This window comes from Cetorhinus maximus, chromosome 19 (genome assembly GCF_964194155.1).
Source record: "Cetorhinus maximus chromosome 19, sCetMax3.hap1.1, whole genome shotgun sequence".
In the NCBI taxonomy this organism is placed as follows: Eukaryota; Metazoa; Chordata; class Chondrichthyes; order Lamniformes; family Cetorhinidae; genus Cetorhinus; species Cetorhinus maximus.
Genome location: NC_135897.1, coordinates 63582835 through 63600722, shown reverse-complemented (window position 1 = coordinate 63600722; position 17888 = coordinate 63582835). Strand labels below are relative to the sequence as shown.

The 17888-nt window shown below is 38.9% G+C and overlaps 1 protein-coding gene across 4 annotated transcripts in view; it reads right to left on the bottom strand.

Moving 5' to 3' along the window:
* The window catches only part of dcun1d1 (DCN1, defective in cullin neddylation 1, domain containing 1 (S. cerevisiae)), a 53647-nt gene that overhangs the window by 28958 nt on the left and 6801 nt on the right, over positions 1–17888 (bottom strand). For 3 of the 4 annotated variants that reach the window (XM_078563960.1, XM_078563958.1, XM_078563961.1), the window contains exon 2: positions 16221–16437. In XM_078563960.1, coding sequence (XP_078420086.1) covers positions 16221–16437 — 217 coding nt within the window. Of the gene's footprint in view, positions 1–16220; positions 16444–17888 lie in introns of those variants that run through there. The other variant, XM_078563959.1, reaches the window with a different exon arrangement.

Here is a 17888-nt window from a genome sequence, read left to right as displayed (position 1 = left end):
AGGTCAGAAGTGGGGATGTTCGCTGACGATTGCACAATGTTCAGCACCATTCGTGACTCCTCATATACTGAAGCAGTCCATGTCCAGATGCAGCAAGACCTGGACAATATTCAGGCTTGGGTTAACAAGTGGCAAGTAACATTCGTGCCACACAAGTACCAAGCAATGGCCATCTCCACCTTGAGAGAATCTAACCATCGTCCCTTGACATTCAATGGCATTACCATCACTGAATCCCCCATTATCAACATCCTGCAAGTTACCATTGACCAGAAACTGAACTGGACTAGCCATATAAATACTGTGGCTACAAGAGCAGGTCAGAGGCTATGGGTCCTGCGGCAAATAACTCACCTCCTGACTCCCCAAAGCCTGTGCACCATTTACAAGGCACAAGTCAGGAGTGTGATGGAATACTCACCACTTGTCTGGATGAGTGCAACCCAACAACACTCAAGAAGCTTGACAGCTTTCAGGACAAAGCAGGCTGCTTGACTGGTACTCCTTCCATAAACATTCACTCCCTCCACCACCAAAGAAGGGTGGCAGCAGTGTGTACCATCTACAAGATGCACTGCAGAAACTCATCAAGGCTCCTTAGACAGCACCTTCCAAACACATGACCACTACCAGCAGAAGGACAAGGGCAGCAGATACATGGGAACACCACCACCTGCAAGATTCCCTCCAAGCCACTGACCATCCTGACTTGGAAATATATCGCCATTCTTTCACTGTCGTTGGGTCAAAATCCTGGAACTCCCTCCCTAACAGCACTGTGGGTGCACCTACACCACAGGGACGGCAGTGGTTCAAGAAGGCAGCTCACCACCACCTTCTCAAGGGCAAATAGGGATGGGCAATAAATGCTGGCCTGGCCAGCGATGCCCACATCCCGTGAATGAATTTTTTTAAAAAGCTGGAACAATAATAACACCTACCCCCAGCACAAGCTAAGAAATACTCCACATTTGTCTGCCACTTTGTGCACATTTCATACCTATAGACCCAAACATTCCTCTTCCTTTAGCAACCTTTAATTGCCATTAATTAATTACTCTCACTCTTTCCTCCTATGCCATCTGTTGATGTTCTATCCCTGTGTTACTTTATGCTGATTGGTGTTGAATTTTTCTATGCATCTATCATTGTACTGGGTCTCCAAATTTCCCATCTGAACATTATGCCCTGCAAATTTTTATCTTTTATACAATCTCACGTAATCAAATTAAACATTCTGCATAAATGGTAGTCATTCTAACAGGACATCACTAGCTACCATTTCATAGTTTTAATATTCAAAAAGCTATGTTTAGATGAATTAACTGAATAGTAGGCTACACATAGGCTGGTATCAACCAGCTACATTAGAGAAAAGCTTGCAACATATAACCAAGACAGAGGAATGGAACAAGATGCAGACTGTTGCACATGAGACCTGCATCCAACTTAGATAGAGCTACAAAATTCTGTAACAGAATTTGTGATAACTTTATCTCAGCAGCAAATTTAATACTTTGTGGGCAATTAGAATATAGGCCCAGAATTTGCTGGAGCTGGGCATTCCCCAGTCTAGAAAAATCTAATGGGTATTGTAATGATACTCAAAGGAATCTGTCACATCTTTGGCTAGAGTGGTGTAGCTATTTTTGTCTAAAGTATTACATAATTGCTAGGACCTAATGCAAGTTTTAGTAAGAATGCCCAAACTTCCTTTTGACTCATTTAGAATATATTAAGAATGTTGAGTATATGAAACGCTTCCCAGAAATGTCACACTTAACTTCCTATACTTTCTTAAATCACATTTTACTGATAACCCACCCTTAGTCAGAGGCTATGCAGTTTTATGACAAGGAGGTACATCACAAGAGATCTACTATCAATATATTAAAACTCCTACATGTAACATGTACTTCCTGTAAATGCCACACAAATCAATTTTTTTTTAAATTAACACAACTATTTTGGCTCATTATTTCCACAATTCACTCCAGCTCTGGTCCTCCTAGCTTTTGACTTGCATCCTTTAGCTGCAGGTGGTCCTGTTCTTAATAACTTCATTCATCTGTTGCTGAAGACTTGCCCAGCCAGAACTCTGCTGGGTGCTCCTTACACAACCCAAGAGCCAACGGCTCTGCCAGCCCCACCCAGCTCCTAAATAAGGGCACGTTGAACACCAGCTTTAGATTCTTTGAAGGACTTGTTAAAGTTAATAAAATAGCACAGGAGCCATTTCAAAGAACTTAAAGCTGGTGCTCAGTTAAAAACTTGACATTTCAAGGGTTGAGGTGGTCAGCAACAGCTTCTCTATTTGAAGTAGTCCCTTGGCTTTTCGAAGCACAGAGAGCTGACAAGCGGTCAGCACACAGTATATGCAAACCAAGTGCTTTAAACAAGAGCCAGTTTCCAGCTCAGGGTTGGGAAGCCATCCTTACAAGTCCAAATTGTTAAAATGTCATGGGAGAATGGATAGACAGGTCAAAGCTGACAGTTTCCATTCTCCTATACTCCAACGTCCACCAGAAAAACTGCCAAAAATAATCGAGCCCTACTTTCTATGCTTCCAAGAACCCAGCATCCTTCTCAGAGGTTCTCCCAAACTCTCATTCTCTCCTGCATAACCTTTGGTTTGCTCTTGTCCAGATCCCAGGAGTAGGTCTGAGTAAACCCCCACCTGAGCAATGCCACACCACTTTCGCACAACAGTAGCCTCTATTCTACCTTCTTCCACTATATCCTGAATTTTTTAAAAAAGCTTTAACAAAGATGAATTGAATGCATAAACAAAAATAATCAAGATCACCGATGCATATTTTCCTCAAAATATAAACATAAACACTTAATTTGGACCAGACAAAAATGCTGACACTCCCTGGGCACTTAATAAAAATGTAACTTGAATTATTCAGTGTCTTGATACAATGGCATGCTACATGAAATAAAATAGCATTTCCTTTGACTAACAGAAGTCCCACTAAAATATTAAAAAGCCACGTCTGCACTCGGACATAAAAAAAACTTCAAAATACTAAATACTATGCATTTCTGAGTTGGCACCTGCAATTCATAAATAATATCTCTGAACAAAACAAGGATTCAATGACCTGAAACTTTGTTTTAACAATATAAACAAACAGGTATAAATACATAATTACATTAAAACATACATATTTTGCAGCCATCTTTTCTTCAAATTCAACATGCATTGCAGAGATCAATCAGTTGTAAGATTGACTATATATACCATAGGACCTCACTATTGATTCCTACCTCTGCCAGCTCTCATAGCAGTGCACATGCAATCATTCTTCCATTCAAGCCTTTGTTCGCAGTTGTAGCATCTCAGGCGTTGCTTCTTTCATAATCTTTTTCGAGGTTGGATCTATTCCATCACCATTCGAAGATCTCAGTCTTCAGCTATATAGTTAAATGCCCTGACCATCACATTTAACTTGCTAAATCATGCTCTGGTGCAGAATGGAAGTCACTACTCCTTATTATTTAAGTGTTGATCATTTACTCCTAGTGTATACAAGCACTTAACTTTCACACAAACTAAAAAAAGGATCAGTTCTCAGATTTCAATCTCCTTTTCCTATGAATCAGCTCATATACAAAAGCCATTATGCTGCAACTTCTGACTTTACCAAATACCCACATGTCTCTATATCTCTTGGCATGCAAGGTCTCCTACCTGTGGTTTTGCCAACAGCAAGTATATGCATAGAGACACTTGAGCCAATTTTCCTGACCTATTGCCTTTCAATCATCAAGAACCCCTTATAGTCCAACTGCAATAAAGTGTAGAACAACAACAACTTTGTTAAACCTGGCCACAAAAGCAAACAGTGTAAGAAAGGAGAAACTTAAAAAAAACTGTACCACAATTGTAGGCATGGGTAGTTCGTATCCAGGGCAGAAAATTTGTCCTATGTCAGAATCCGATACATTAATTACTGCCACTCCACTCTCTTAAATTACATCTACATTCCTTCTGAAATGCTCAAGCTGAACTAGTATCTAATATACTAAGTAGCAGTCTATTCCAGGCACTGAATTTTGTGGTAGAAGCAAATAAATAAACTGTAGATAAATAAATTAAATAAATAAATAAATCAATGCTCACTGAAATTAAGGTGCAAATCAGACCAGAACTTCCAGCGCAGATACATATGCATTTAAACACAGGAATCACATTTGCTGTTCAAGATGCACTGTCCTTCCAGAAGCTGTGCTGAACTGGTGCCTCACTGAGATTCTCAACATTCAAACAGATGCAGTGTGAAGTTGGGGTACGTGTATGATAGATACCCAATAAACACACCAGAAAAGGTTAGAGTTTGTCCATTCAAGTGTAAGTGATTTTTTAAACAATGTGTTAAGTCTTAATTACTAGCACTGAAAATTTACTTTTACAAACATGGAGACACATTCCTGCAGATTTGAATTATCATCGGGAGATTTCGAAAACAATTTAAAAAATTTTTTTAAACATTGCAAAATCTAGATCAATCAGCAGTGAAGCAATGGTGCTTGCTGCTGACCTCAAAGATAGATGCCCACAAAGATCTACTGCTTTCTCTGGCTTGGATTTCTCCTTTCCCCGTATCAGTTTGAATCTGATCAAGTTAAATGGGATCTTTAGTCATCCAGCAATAGTAATATCATCGCAGGATAATCAGCCAATGACACAAGTATTTTCATAGCAAACCAGGAAGCAAGGTGCACTGAGACACACAGTCTAAATGAGGAAGTTAATTCAATGGAAACGATGTATAGAAAGCGAAACAGAAATGGAAAGAAAGATGGGATTAGGAGAGAGAAAAGTAAGAGTCAGAAAGAAAAAGGCCCAGGTTTCACTTCTAATTAAATTTCACATAGAGCTAAATAAATGATTCAGACATACTTGAGGTTAAGGAAGAAGTTGAAGTATCAAACTAACTTTTAAAAAGGATTTTAAAATGAAATTCCACAAATATAAAATCAGTTTCTCAGGGCCTGTGAGGCTGCTCAGCAGTAATTCTAAAACTTAGTATGCTGTTAAAAACCTAGTCACACCTCATTCAACGAGTGTAACTGTTTCCCAGTGCTTTTACAGCAAAATTAATTCCGTAGGAGACAAGTTCTCGTCAGTTCAGTCCCTTCTATTTGATTGCAGTCTGGGGAGACTTCAACAGCACATCGCGCATGTGTGGACTTCAGAAGTTGCTGTCAAAGCAAACGCCGACAGATTTGCAGTCATTGCAACAGCAAAATTTGGGCCTTTTTCTTTCGGACTCTTACTTTTCTCTCTCCTAATCCCATCTTTCTTTCCATTTCTATTTTGCTTTCTATACTTCATTTCCATTGAATTAACTATTCTAATTTATACTTCCTCATTTAGACTGTGTGTCTCAGTAAGCATTCTTTGTTCTGATTAAGGAGACACACTGTTGCTTGCTCTTTTCACAAGTCTCAGATCCCTATAGAGGGCACCACACTGTTATTGAGTTTTAATAACAGCAAATCCCAGTACAAAAACCCATAGATAGTCTGTGGACAAGTGTGAATGTAATGAATGGCGAATAAAAAGTACTAGCCCCTGACTACAAAATCCGAGCCAAAATGTTCCATGTGGCTATTGCTTATGCTCTCATTACCCTCAATGTAGGTATACTCAAAATATTTCTACATTCATATCAATTCCTTTTATTTTAAGAAAAACCTTGATAATCCCACCATATGTTTTTCCGGTGATAACAGATTTAGCATTAACCACGATGATTAGCTTCAGAATGGTTTCAAATGTAATTTGCCTTCTAAATAACTTTAGCATGGGTCCATCATTCTAGTGGAAAAATGTCACAATCAAGAACTTCCCTCAGGAGTTTCATGTTTTGAAGTCATGATAACCTTGCACCATTCCAGTGTCTCTCACTACATTAAAACCCAGCCTACAGATGGTTTCTCAATTCTTTACAAATGGGGATAGACTAGCCTGCAGTGTAGACTAAGAGAGATAACTTTCTTAAAATTTACTCATAATGGCTAAACATTTAATCTATTTAAAACAGTTGGAAAGGAAAATTTGAGTGAGAAATGTGGAGGAAAAAACTAACACACTTTGGAAGGTAAAAACAAAAGTAACCATCTTTCCTTCATTCATTCACCTTTCATGTAATTTTCAGGGTATATTGTAGTACTAAAATCAGATCAGTCAGTTCCAGTCTGCTTAAAGGATCAATGAGTGAAAACTCAGACCAAATAAAAACTTAAAAACAGCAAGAAAATTATACTAATACAAAATTATACTGCTGCCTTTCAAACCGAGTCTTTTAACTTCGAGTTATGGTTATGTCATAAATCAAAGTGGAAAGTGAAGGGAAGAGTAATTTAGAGACAGACTCTGGTAGCCAGTCACATGACAACATTGACAGCAGCCTGATAGCAAGCCATGCACCTGTAACCCAGCGGGCAGACTTCAGGTAAAGTGGTAAAGGGGATTGAGAGAGAGAGAAATGTAACTGGTGCCCTGTAAAAATTAAGCTGAAGCTTATACAGTTTGCCATTAGTTTGACAGTTCCAGTTGCCACTGGTCCAAATCTGTAAAAATGATTACATGTGCAGATTGACTGTTGCATTTCCTCAATTATAATAGTAACTACCACTTCCAAAGTGCTTCATTAGCTGTGGAGCACTTTGGGGCCAAGTCATGAAAGGTACCATATAAATGCAAATCTTTTTAAGAAAAAGGTCATACGTTCCAATTGTGTACCCCAACACAGAAAGGATTTCCTTTGTCCTTTACACAAGTCAATGTTACAAGCATGTCCTCTTTTTCATTAGCATGCAATGCATTTCACAGATTTCTCTTCCTAACAGCACTGTGGGTGTACCTACACCACGAGTACTGCGGCGGTTCGAGGTGGCGGCTCACCACCACCTTCTCAAGGGCAATCTGGGACGGACAATAAATGCTGGCCTAGCCAGCGACGCTCACATCCCGTGAAAGAATAAAGAGAAAATCAGTAGACTGCTACTGGAAGAGAATTTAAATTGTTAGTGGCCTGGTGAAATCATTGTACAAGGTTATAAAGAAAAAGCCAGCTCAGCTTCATTTTCCAACCATTTCTTGCAACAACAAAAAAAAGTCTTTGTAGTTTTGGATCTTAGTCCAAACTGTAAATAGGTATATAAAAACCCAACATCATAGAGACAAAACAGATTACTGGTTTTCCCAAAACACACAATCTGTGCATTTATCAATTAATTTTAAGGTAAGATACAATAAAAAACTGATAAAATTCAAAGACGTGGTCAACTGAACATTTGTTCTGTATTTGTGAGGAGTGTATAAAGACAGCAGGACATTTAAAACAAGGAATCTAGAACGTGATATTGTGAATGTGTCCTTGTCACACAGGGATAAATTCTTACTAGAATACAACCTTAAGTATGATTATCCATTTTTGTAATCTGCATAGTGTAGAAGTGTGTGGAAAAGCTTATCAATGTGGTATTTTCAGTAACTAGCAACAGCATAATAGACAAAGTATTGTGCGAAACTGAAAAGTCATTGGCTTTTTTTTTTAATTAACGAGTTGTCATTTGATACCTTTTTCCATACAGAAGCCAATTGTACATAATCTGGGTTTCGTAATAATATTGCAAACGGACTGAGGAAAGCCATGTCAAATTTAATTCCTGTGTATCAGATACCATGTATGCATGTCCATATAGAAGCATAGGGGATAAAGGCAGTCAGGGAACACACACAACACAAAGAACATGGAGGGGAAAGGATTCCAGTAAAAGTCACCTATTCCTACTAACAAATACAAATTTGGCACTCGCAGAGGATGTACCCTGAAGGCAATATGATTCATGTGGTGCTAATTAGGAATACACAATTTAGACAATTTCTGGAGGCAGATTTCAGAACAACTATATTTACCATTCTAAACAATTACATCTTGTTTTAATTAAAATATTTCTATCTATATTTGGATTCCAAATTTAAGTGTGGACTTAAAATAAAACAGAAATTAGCAGAAAACCACAAATAGGCCAAAGTGGAAGTTAGCACCTCAAAAGCAAAGATCCTGACAATTTTTTGGATATATTATTTCAACTCGGGTTCCAATATTTTATCACAAATATTGTTAAATCATTTCTTAAACTTAGTCAGAGAAAAGTTAATTCAGTAATCTTTGCAGTATGCAGACCTAATACAGATGGGCAGCTTACATGTACCAGAACTAGATGTGAAACGTTAGTCGCATGATTATAACTTCGTATACATCTTATTAAAAAATTTCTCAGTGAAACACTTTTTTTTCTCTCAAGGAAATATGCTTGTGTTTTGGCTGCATACTCTTCACTCAAATGGTATCGCATTTACCTAGTTATTAATAGTCCAAACTTGCTCTTAGCAGTAAATGAGAAAGCAGCTTTACAGCAAGCACCACATACTAGTGTCAGCAGATCAATCTATTTAGTAACTAACTTCTTTCAACCCTAAAACCCTCCCTTTTTCTGACTAGAATACTGGAAGGTGACCAGTGCCTGCGACAGGTCAAAGGTTCGTAATTTCCAGGAGATCTTTGCCATTGTAAAGGCACACTAACACTGCAGGGCCCAATTTACAGTCCAGAATTCCCAGGAAATAATGGGGTAACTTCAATAGTTACTGATACGACTTCATAATTTCCTGAGACTTTTGGTGCCACCCAGCCATTCCCTTCAACAATACAGCCGAACAGTGAATTATAACTCTGGCTAATTAAAATAAATGGAGAGACTGAATTTGCTGAATTTAACAAACTGATTCCACCACTGCCACTTAGATTTTTGCAAGATGGCATTGATGAGCAAAGTATACAAGACAGAGACAAAATCGCTTTTGGACATATAATAGTTGCTATTTGGGAGGAAAAATGGAAAGAGGCGATATATACTAAATGGTACAATTTTAAAGGAGGTGCAGGAACAGAGTCCTGGGGGTTCACATATACATTTCTGAAAAATTCATTCACTGTATCTGGATGTCACTGGTAAGGTCAATTAAGAGTCATTCACATGTGGTTATGGAATCACATGCAGGTCAAACCAGGTAAAATGACAGAATGTGTTCCCTAAAAGACATTAGTGCACCAGATTTTTTTTTAAAAACAAAAAGTAGTTTCATAGTCATCATTACTGATGTTATTTCAGATTTTATTTAATTAATTTAACTTAAATTCCTCAGGTGCTATGGTGCTGGTTTGAATTCATATCTCCAGATCATTAGTCCAGGCCTCTCCAGGTATTAGAACTGCTGTGCTACTGTACCCTTGTTGGTGTCAGGACAAGTGTATAAAGCTATTAAAAGAGCATTTGGGAAATGCTTTATAAATAGAGACACAGTACAAATGCAAGGAAGTTACATTAAACCTTTATAAATAACTGGTCATATCCCAGCGAGGGTATTGCATCTAATTATGGGCACCGCACTTTAGGAAGGCCATCAAGGCTTTGGAGGGAATGCAGAGAAGATTTACCAGAATTATACGAGGGTTGAGTATGTGGAGAAGCTAAAGAAGTTGACAAAGTTTCTCTTCTCCTGCTCCAAGGAGAAAATTAACAGAGGTGTTCAAAATTATGAGGTGTTTTGATAATAGATAGAGAACTGTTGCCATTGGTGGGTGGGTCAGTAACAGGGATACATTTAGCATAATTGGCAAAACAACCAGGAGAGATGAACAGAATTTATATTCACACCAAATTATGGTCAAGAATTCACTGCCTGAAAGGGAGGTGGAAGTGGATTTCGTACTGTAGTAACTTTCAAAAGGGAAACTGGACAAGCACTCGAATAGAAAAAAAATGCAGGGGCAATGGGGTAAAAAAGCAATGAATTGGGACTAGTTGGATAGTTTCTTCAAAAGAGCCAGTACAGGCACCGTGCACTAAATGGTCTCCTTCTATAAGATGAAAATCGATGAATCTATAGTGCCTGCATTCTACATTTACCTGATCAAATCAATCCAAGAACCCACCCCTTGTAATTGACTGTAATGCAAATGTGAATATCTTCACAGAATCACACAGTGTAGAAGAGGCCCTTCGGCCCATCGAGTCTGCACCGACACGTGAGAAACACCTGACCTACCTACCTAATCCCATTTACCAGCACTTGGCCCATAGCCTTGAATGTTTTGACGTGCTAAGTGTTCATCCAGGCGCCTTTTAAAAGGATGTGAGGCAACCCGCCTCCACCACCCTCCCAGGCAGCGCATTCCAGACAGTCACCACCCTCTGGGTAAAAAGGTTTTTCTCACATCCCCCCTAAACCTCCTGCCCCTCACCTTGAACTAATGTCCCCTTGTGACTGACCCTTCAACTAAGGGGAACAGCTGCTCCCTATCCACCCTGTCCATGCCCTTCATAACTTTACTTATATCTCACATTGCTGAATGCTAGTTTTTTTCCATTTATAGGGTAATCCTTGATACACTGTGAAATTGTCTCTTGGGACAACTGTTTTCTGCTCTGTTTCTTGAAATCATTCTAATGTTAATCAGGGATACACTACAGCACCCATTCTACACTCAACAGCTCATAGTCAGTCTTGATTTATATTTGGAGAGTTAATGAACTGCTATTTTTCTAATAATCCTTTTTCTTATGCCAGTATTTATTTCCATTCATATATTTTAGTGTCTTGTGGCCAGCTATAAATAAACAGAATAGATTGAAAGTCCCACAGAAAACAAGCAGCAAAATAAATTCTTAAATATCCAGTGATTCCCAATCTGCTGCCGTTCTCATTATGGAGAATTTTAATTTTTCTTCCATCAAATTTTGAAAAATTCATCACAGGAGACCAAACAGCACCATGGACTAACTAATGCTGTTTGGTGAATTCCAGATCATTGGCTTTGAGACAGGAACAGGGGAGGGGGGAGAAAATTTGTAGAAGGTAAATAAAAAGACCAACTAGCTATTCTTAAAAACCATGTCTTTGCTAACAAATGCTCACATTTTGAAAAAAGTCAATACTTCCACCCACTCAAAAGATTAAAAGTTGAACATACACAGCATTAGATAAAAAGAAAACTGTCTGAATTGCCAGGAAAAAACTTAAATTTTGATTAAAGTAGGCTCAGCCATTTTGATCTAAACAAGAGTTGACATTCTAGATAAATGGAATACTGCTGAAATATTCTATGATAATTGTAGGTTAAAATGCATTTATATGAAACTTGACAGGAAACATGAATCTCAACAGCAATTATCTGAAAACCTATCATTTTCACTTTAATACGCTGAAGCATTTCTTTCAAACTTCATTGATCCAAGTGAATAGAGCAAAATCTTGAGCATGTCCATCATTAAAAAGAAGCAGATAATGCCAAGAGGATACAACAGTAAGTACACTTCAAGACTAGTTCACTGGCTGTGAAACACTTTGGAACATTCTGGTATTGTACTTAACTTGAGGTGTCAACCCAGTGTTCAGACAATCCTACAACAAAAGTCTTCTGCTCATCTCCAACACAGGCAATGGAGCAGTTATTAATAAAATGAACGCCCTTCACAAAAAAAGAAAGATGCACTGCAGGCTATTTTAATAAGAAAAAATCATAAAGGATGCTGAAATGTTATGGAATAGCAGGATAGAAAAATACCAAATTCTAATACATTAAACTTTTCATAAAGCAAAATCAAGAATTAGATGCAGAAAGCTTTTGACACAATCACATTTTTAAAAAAAATTAGTTGCAATCAGTTGAGGTATGTAGAATATTGACAAACTAGAACACAAATTTTGATGTTTATTCAACTTTCAAAAAGATAAGTATATTCGTTTTTATAATTCCCTCATCAAGTACAGAGGTCACACACAACTTTGATGTAGCAAGACCTTTCCAAAATATCAGCCTCTACTACAAGTGCAGTACTGTCGTTCTGCAAGTTTGCATCTCCATTACTTCAAATATGCTCAAGGAATGGATTGGATTCAATTTTTAGAAGTCTTCAGTGCGGTTTTAACTAAAAGCAGCAAAGATGATCACAAATGCAGTTTTTGAATTTTACTAAGGCCAGTAATATCTTTTCCATTATTCTGAGAAAACCTGACCAAATCTGAAGTTGCACAGCTGTTAATTCCGTTAAAGGAGCAGGCGGTAACTTTGAACTCTTGTTTGGATTCCAACTGTTAGCTCTACAAGACTACTGTGACAATTAAAATTCAAAGTACTCGCATAGCATTTTTCATATAACCCTGCTTTGTCTGAACAATTCAAGACAAACCACAGACTACTATAAATCCTTAAAAGTGAACATATTTCAGCTAAATTGTCACCTTATCCCTAATGACATAAAGAAACACATTTAGCAGCATCTTTTATCCATCTGTATCCCCATTTCCCCCGTCACTAGGCCAAACTTCCTTAATGCTCCTTCCCCCACCCTAATGCTGAACTTGCATATTTCTCTGCTTTCTCTCCTGGCTCTCCTCGCCCTCTCGGAGCTGATCCTGTCCATGAGACTCACATCCTGATCCCTCGATCCTATTCCCACTAAACTGATCACCAACTTCCCCTCCTGACCCCCATGTTAAGCAATATTGTGAAGAGTTTTCTCTCTTCAGGTATTGTCCCTCTCTCTTTAAATCTGCCTTCAATCACACCTCTTCTCTAAAACACAATGCTTGACTGTCCTTGCAAACTACCATCCCACCTAAAAGTTTCTTTTCCCTCTACAAAGTCCTAGAAGATGTTGTTGCCTCCCAAATTTGTTCCCATTTTCCCCAGTACTCCATGTTTGAATCCCTCCCATTAGGTTTCCGTCCCTGCCACTGTACCAAAACAGCTATCAAAGTCACAAATTAAATCTATGTTATTGAGGTAAAGGTAAACTTTCCCCCCTCATCCTTCTTGACTTGTCTGCAGCCTCTGACACGGTTTACCGCGCCACCCTCCCCAAACACCACTGCACTGTCGTCCAGTTGGGTTTGATTGCTCTCATCTGGTTCCATTCTTATCAAGCTTATCATAGTCAGAGTATCATCTGCAATGGGTTTTTTCCCTGCTCCCACGCAGTTAACTCTGGTGTCTCGCCCAAGGATCTATCCTTGGCCCCCTCCTATTTCTCATCTACATGCTGCCCCTCGGCACCATAATCCAAAGGCACAATGTCAATTGTAATATGTAAGCTGTTGACACCCAACTCTATCTCACAACGACCTGTCTTGGCCTCGCCACTGTTGTTAAATTATCAGACTGCTTATCTGGCATTCAGTACAGGATAAGCAGAAATTTCTTCCAATGAAAAATTGGGAAGATTGAAGCCATTGTTTTCAGTCACTGCTCCAAACTCTGCTCCCTAGCTACCAACTCAATTGCTCTCCCTGGCAACAGTCTGAGTCAGTATGTTCACAACCTTGGTGTGACATTTGATCCCAAGATGAGCTTCTGACCTCATTTGTGCCATCACCAAGATCAAATATTTCCACCTCCATAACATCACCCAACTCCATCTGTCTCAGCTCGTCTACTACTGAAAATCTCATTCATGCCTTTGTTACCTCTAGACTCATCTATTCCAACGCACTCCTGGCTGGGCTCCCACACTCTACCCTCCATAAACTTGAGGTCATCCAAAACTCTGCTGCCGGTGTCTTAACTCACAGCAAGTCCCTTTTCCACTGCTATTCTTGTGCTCACTGACCCGACATTGGCTCCCACAGTCAAGCAATGTCTTGATTTCAAAACTGTCATCTTTGTTTTCAAATCCCTCCATGGCCTTGCCCTTCCCCATCTTTGTAGTCACCTCCAGCCCCACAACCCTCTGAGATATCTGCACTCCTCCAATTCTGGCCTCTTGGTATCCCCAGTTTTAATTGCTCCATCACTGGTGAACGTGCCTTCAGTTGTCTAGGTCCCAAGCCATGGCACCCTCTGTGGATCTCTACCTTGCCTTGTTGGAGCGGGCTGTGTGCTTCAATGATCCCTTGAGAAATGCCATCAGGACCTCCTTGCTCCTGGTAGGGCACCCATGGCAGCAAGGTCAGGGAGAGTTGTCAGACAAACTTCGGTCCAAAAAGTCCTCATCAGCAGAACAAAGACTGTGCATTTCACCGGCTGGTTCAAAACGCCACCTAAATCTGACCACCAACCTTTCAAGGTCATGTGTACAATGACGGCACCCCAAGATCCCCACGTTAAACAAAGTCATATGCAGGGCTCATCCTGTGGCGTTGGAGAATTGACAACCAGAACAGGGCTGTGAATCTGCAAGTCACTAATCAAGATTCTGCACAAAGGTGATAGAAGCATGAAAATCACTAGATACCTGCGTTGGGACAAAGGTGTCTTTGGGCAGCAGCATCTGTGACTGAGCAGTCCTCTTCTGGATACTCTCTGCTTACCTCAAGTGGGAATGGGGTTGGAAAGGTGCCCTAAAAATAGGCTGTTCCACTTTCTTTTGTCTGGGGAACCACACCCTGTGGGATCACTATCTGTGGTCAAAGGAGGAAAACTTTAAATTTTGCAACTCTGAGTGTTAGAACATTCATGGATAATTTCAAGAGTGGCCAATCATTCAAAATGGCAGCAACATGTCCATCAAGCTGCATCATGTTTTGAGTCACAACATCTTAATGATGAAGCAGAACAATGACAGAAATGGAAAGAAAAGGATGCAAATCTTGCACTCCGGATCCCACTACCTCGTTGGACATTCTGCCCCATGTACCCAAAGAACTGTGGGTCGAAAATCAGTCTATTCAGTTATCTTAAGACCCATGGCAGAAACCCACGACCCTGAGCAGACATCACCTTTGAATCAAGGGACAATAAATGACGAGATCCCAAGCTCTGGAATACCCTCCCTACGCCTCTCCACTACTCTACTTCGCTTTCTGCTTTAAGACACTCTGTAAAACCTTCCGCTTTGACCAAGTCTTTCTGGCCTAATATCTCCTTATGAGGCTCAGCGTCATACTTAGTTTTAGAACACTCCTGTGTAGCACCTTGGGACATTTCATTATATTAAATGTGATATATAAATATAAATTGCTGCTGTTCTAATCCTCTAAGCAGCTGTATAGAGCTCCCCTCCAAATTGAACTTTGAGTTAATGCACTATATACACTGTGACTCAATCATACAGATCTTGCATGTCCCCAGGTTTGATCCATCAGACAACTGCAAAGAGGCCACTACATTTGGATTTAGTGACCTCAAGGTTTGAGTGATGCAGAAAAATAAATGATCAGGACTCATTCCTGATTGCTATGCAGCAGCTACCCTTGATAGAATACATTTGGAATTCAAGAAAAATACAGGAGTGGGCACAACTGTGACACTCCCACAGATGAATAGTTTGCCAACATTTACTATCCAGGCACACATTAAGAGCTGCTGTTGAGTGAGGTACCAGAGGTCTTCTTCCAGCCATAAACCATAATCTATCACATCACCATTTGTGAAGAAATGGGATAACGGTAGAAAAATCAATATTAAAAAAGCAGAATTATTAGTTAAAGCCTAGATATAGATAATTTGCAAAGAACCCTCAAGTCTAATCATGCACAACATAGCAGATTGTGACCCACACATCCCACAGATGTCTTACACGCAGAAAAGTTTACAAGTATATCTATTTGCATCATTGAATATCATGTGGCAATTTAGCAGAAAGTAGTCAAACTGTAATGTTTACTGTCCCATATAACTGCACACATTAGGAAAACAAATGTTGGGAACGCTGCTCACAACATGGATGCCTGTACGCGGATACATCTGCAAACAGGATCAAAGCCTTGGCTACAATTGTTCCATACCAATGCCTTTTCAGTCAGTTACTAAAAGTGTACATGCGTTGATTTGCCTTCAATTTGTACTTCCTTGCAAAATGTGCCCTGTCTATTTTTAATGACATGGATTTCTCGTGAAACATAGGTATAATCTATGATACAAAACTGAAATGAAATCAGCCCATTCTACTATGGCACTGGAATACTTAAAACAACTAGTCCAATTAGTTCCTTCTTTGAAAAAGTAATGACCTCTTAGGAGTGGACTCAAATACTACAAAAGCTGTACAGAAGGCCAGGACATATATTTCAATAACTCTAAAAAGATCCTAAAGGCAAAGTGTTATAGATCAAAGCCATTGACTGTAGCTTTGAAAGAAGTCCCACACTTTAATGAAATAAATTTATGCTTTAAAAATGCAAAAATTGCACTTACCTCGGTATCTATGGTATAATTGTTCTAATCTCTTTCTATCCAATGAACCTTTCAGACTTTCACGAACATAAAGTTCTGGATTTTGAAAAAAATTGTCTGTAGCAACATCTAACTTCCAGTCATTCTGCGATAAACAACATACTGCAGTTTTCTCACTGGACTGTGTGAAGACCATAAACTGACGCACTTTATCCTTCTGTGAGGACTTCAGCTTGTTCTGCATAGAATAAAGGAACAAGTTGTTAGTGCTTAGCTTATGCTTTGATTACTTGGTCAAGTTTTACAAATATGCAGATACTTAGACACACAACCAACCAAGTCCCAGAGCACTTAGCATATGCCACTGCAAAAAAAAAGCTGATCCCATTCAACATTAAGTTTTATTTTTAAAAAAAGATCATCAGCCTTTTAACTACAGGTGCCCATTGTAATGATCCTGCATAACTGATGCATAGAGTATGGCTCATTTTTTCATCTCATTCTTCACTAAATTTAGCAACTATATTAGTTATATCTGTAAATTATAAGCATTAATACCATAAAAAGGATGCTTTATTGCCCAAATACTTGTGGATTTAACTTTCCAGAAAAGTGAAAGAGTGAAAGTTCAATAGCTGCAGATGAATTCACTTTCATAATTGGGTTTCCTTGGTTTAAGTCAAATTATTAAACAAAATATTGCTCAAATATTGTGCCATTAGAAGTTGGGGAATATGTCAACTAATTCAGCAGCTCAAATCATATCGTGAGATCATAGAGGAATCCTGATAATACTGGGAAACCTTCAATTCAACCTAACCAGAGAAAGCCAAGTAGGGGAAAATAAGCAATGTACAGTAAAAAATTTTTTTTCAAAAGGTGTTAATTTGAGGTTACTTTGTTTCTAAACTGAAATATAGACAGACATCAAGAATAATGGGATAGAATATTTCCCATAAAGCAACAAAGCCCCCCTCCTTCATCGCATCTAAGTCAACTGGAAGAACAGAGGTTATAGACAACTTGTAGCTTCAGATGTTATACTGTGAGCAATTTGGGAAATGGTGATAGACTGTGGGTGAACATGAGGAAACTTATTTTATGCTGCGAGTGATTAGGATCTGGAATACATTGGCCGAGCATAAGGTAGAGGCAAATTTAACTGTGGCTTTCAAAAGGGAACTGCATATGAGTAAAGGAAGGGGAGTGGGGCTAGCTGAGTCACTCTTACAGACAGCAAGCATGAACATAATGAGCCAAATCGCCTTCTCCTGTGCTATTACCATTCTATGATTCTATAACATGCAGCTCCTAAATGAAAAACATGAGGCGCAGATATCAGCTAGTCCAGATTAAGTACACAGGTTCTACACAACATAATCAAAGTTGCAGCAGTTCTACTTAATATGCCAAACAAATCCATTAGGATAACAAATAAAATATATGCACTTATGTAATTAGTGTAAGTTATAGAAAATAGTACACTGACAAAATGATTTTTAAAAAGTTTAAATAAATACATCTATAGTTGCAGTATGAATTAACACATTCCTTTCAAAGAACGACTGACAACCTGTTGTGTCTATACATATGAATGCAACTATTACATTTCAGCAAAAAGATCTGCTGCTTTGTCAGCACTTCACAGTCAACCAAACAATGCAAAAACAACACATTTACTGAAGACAA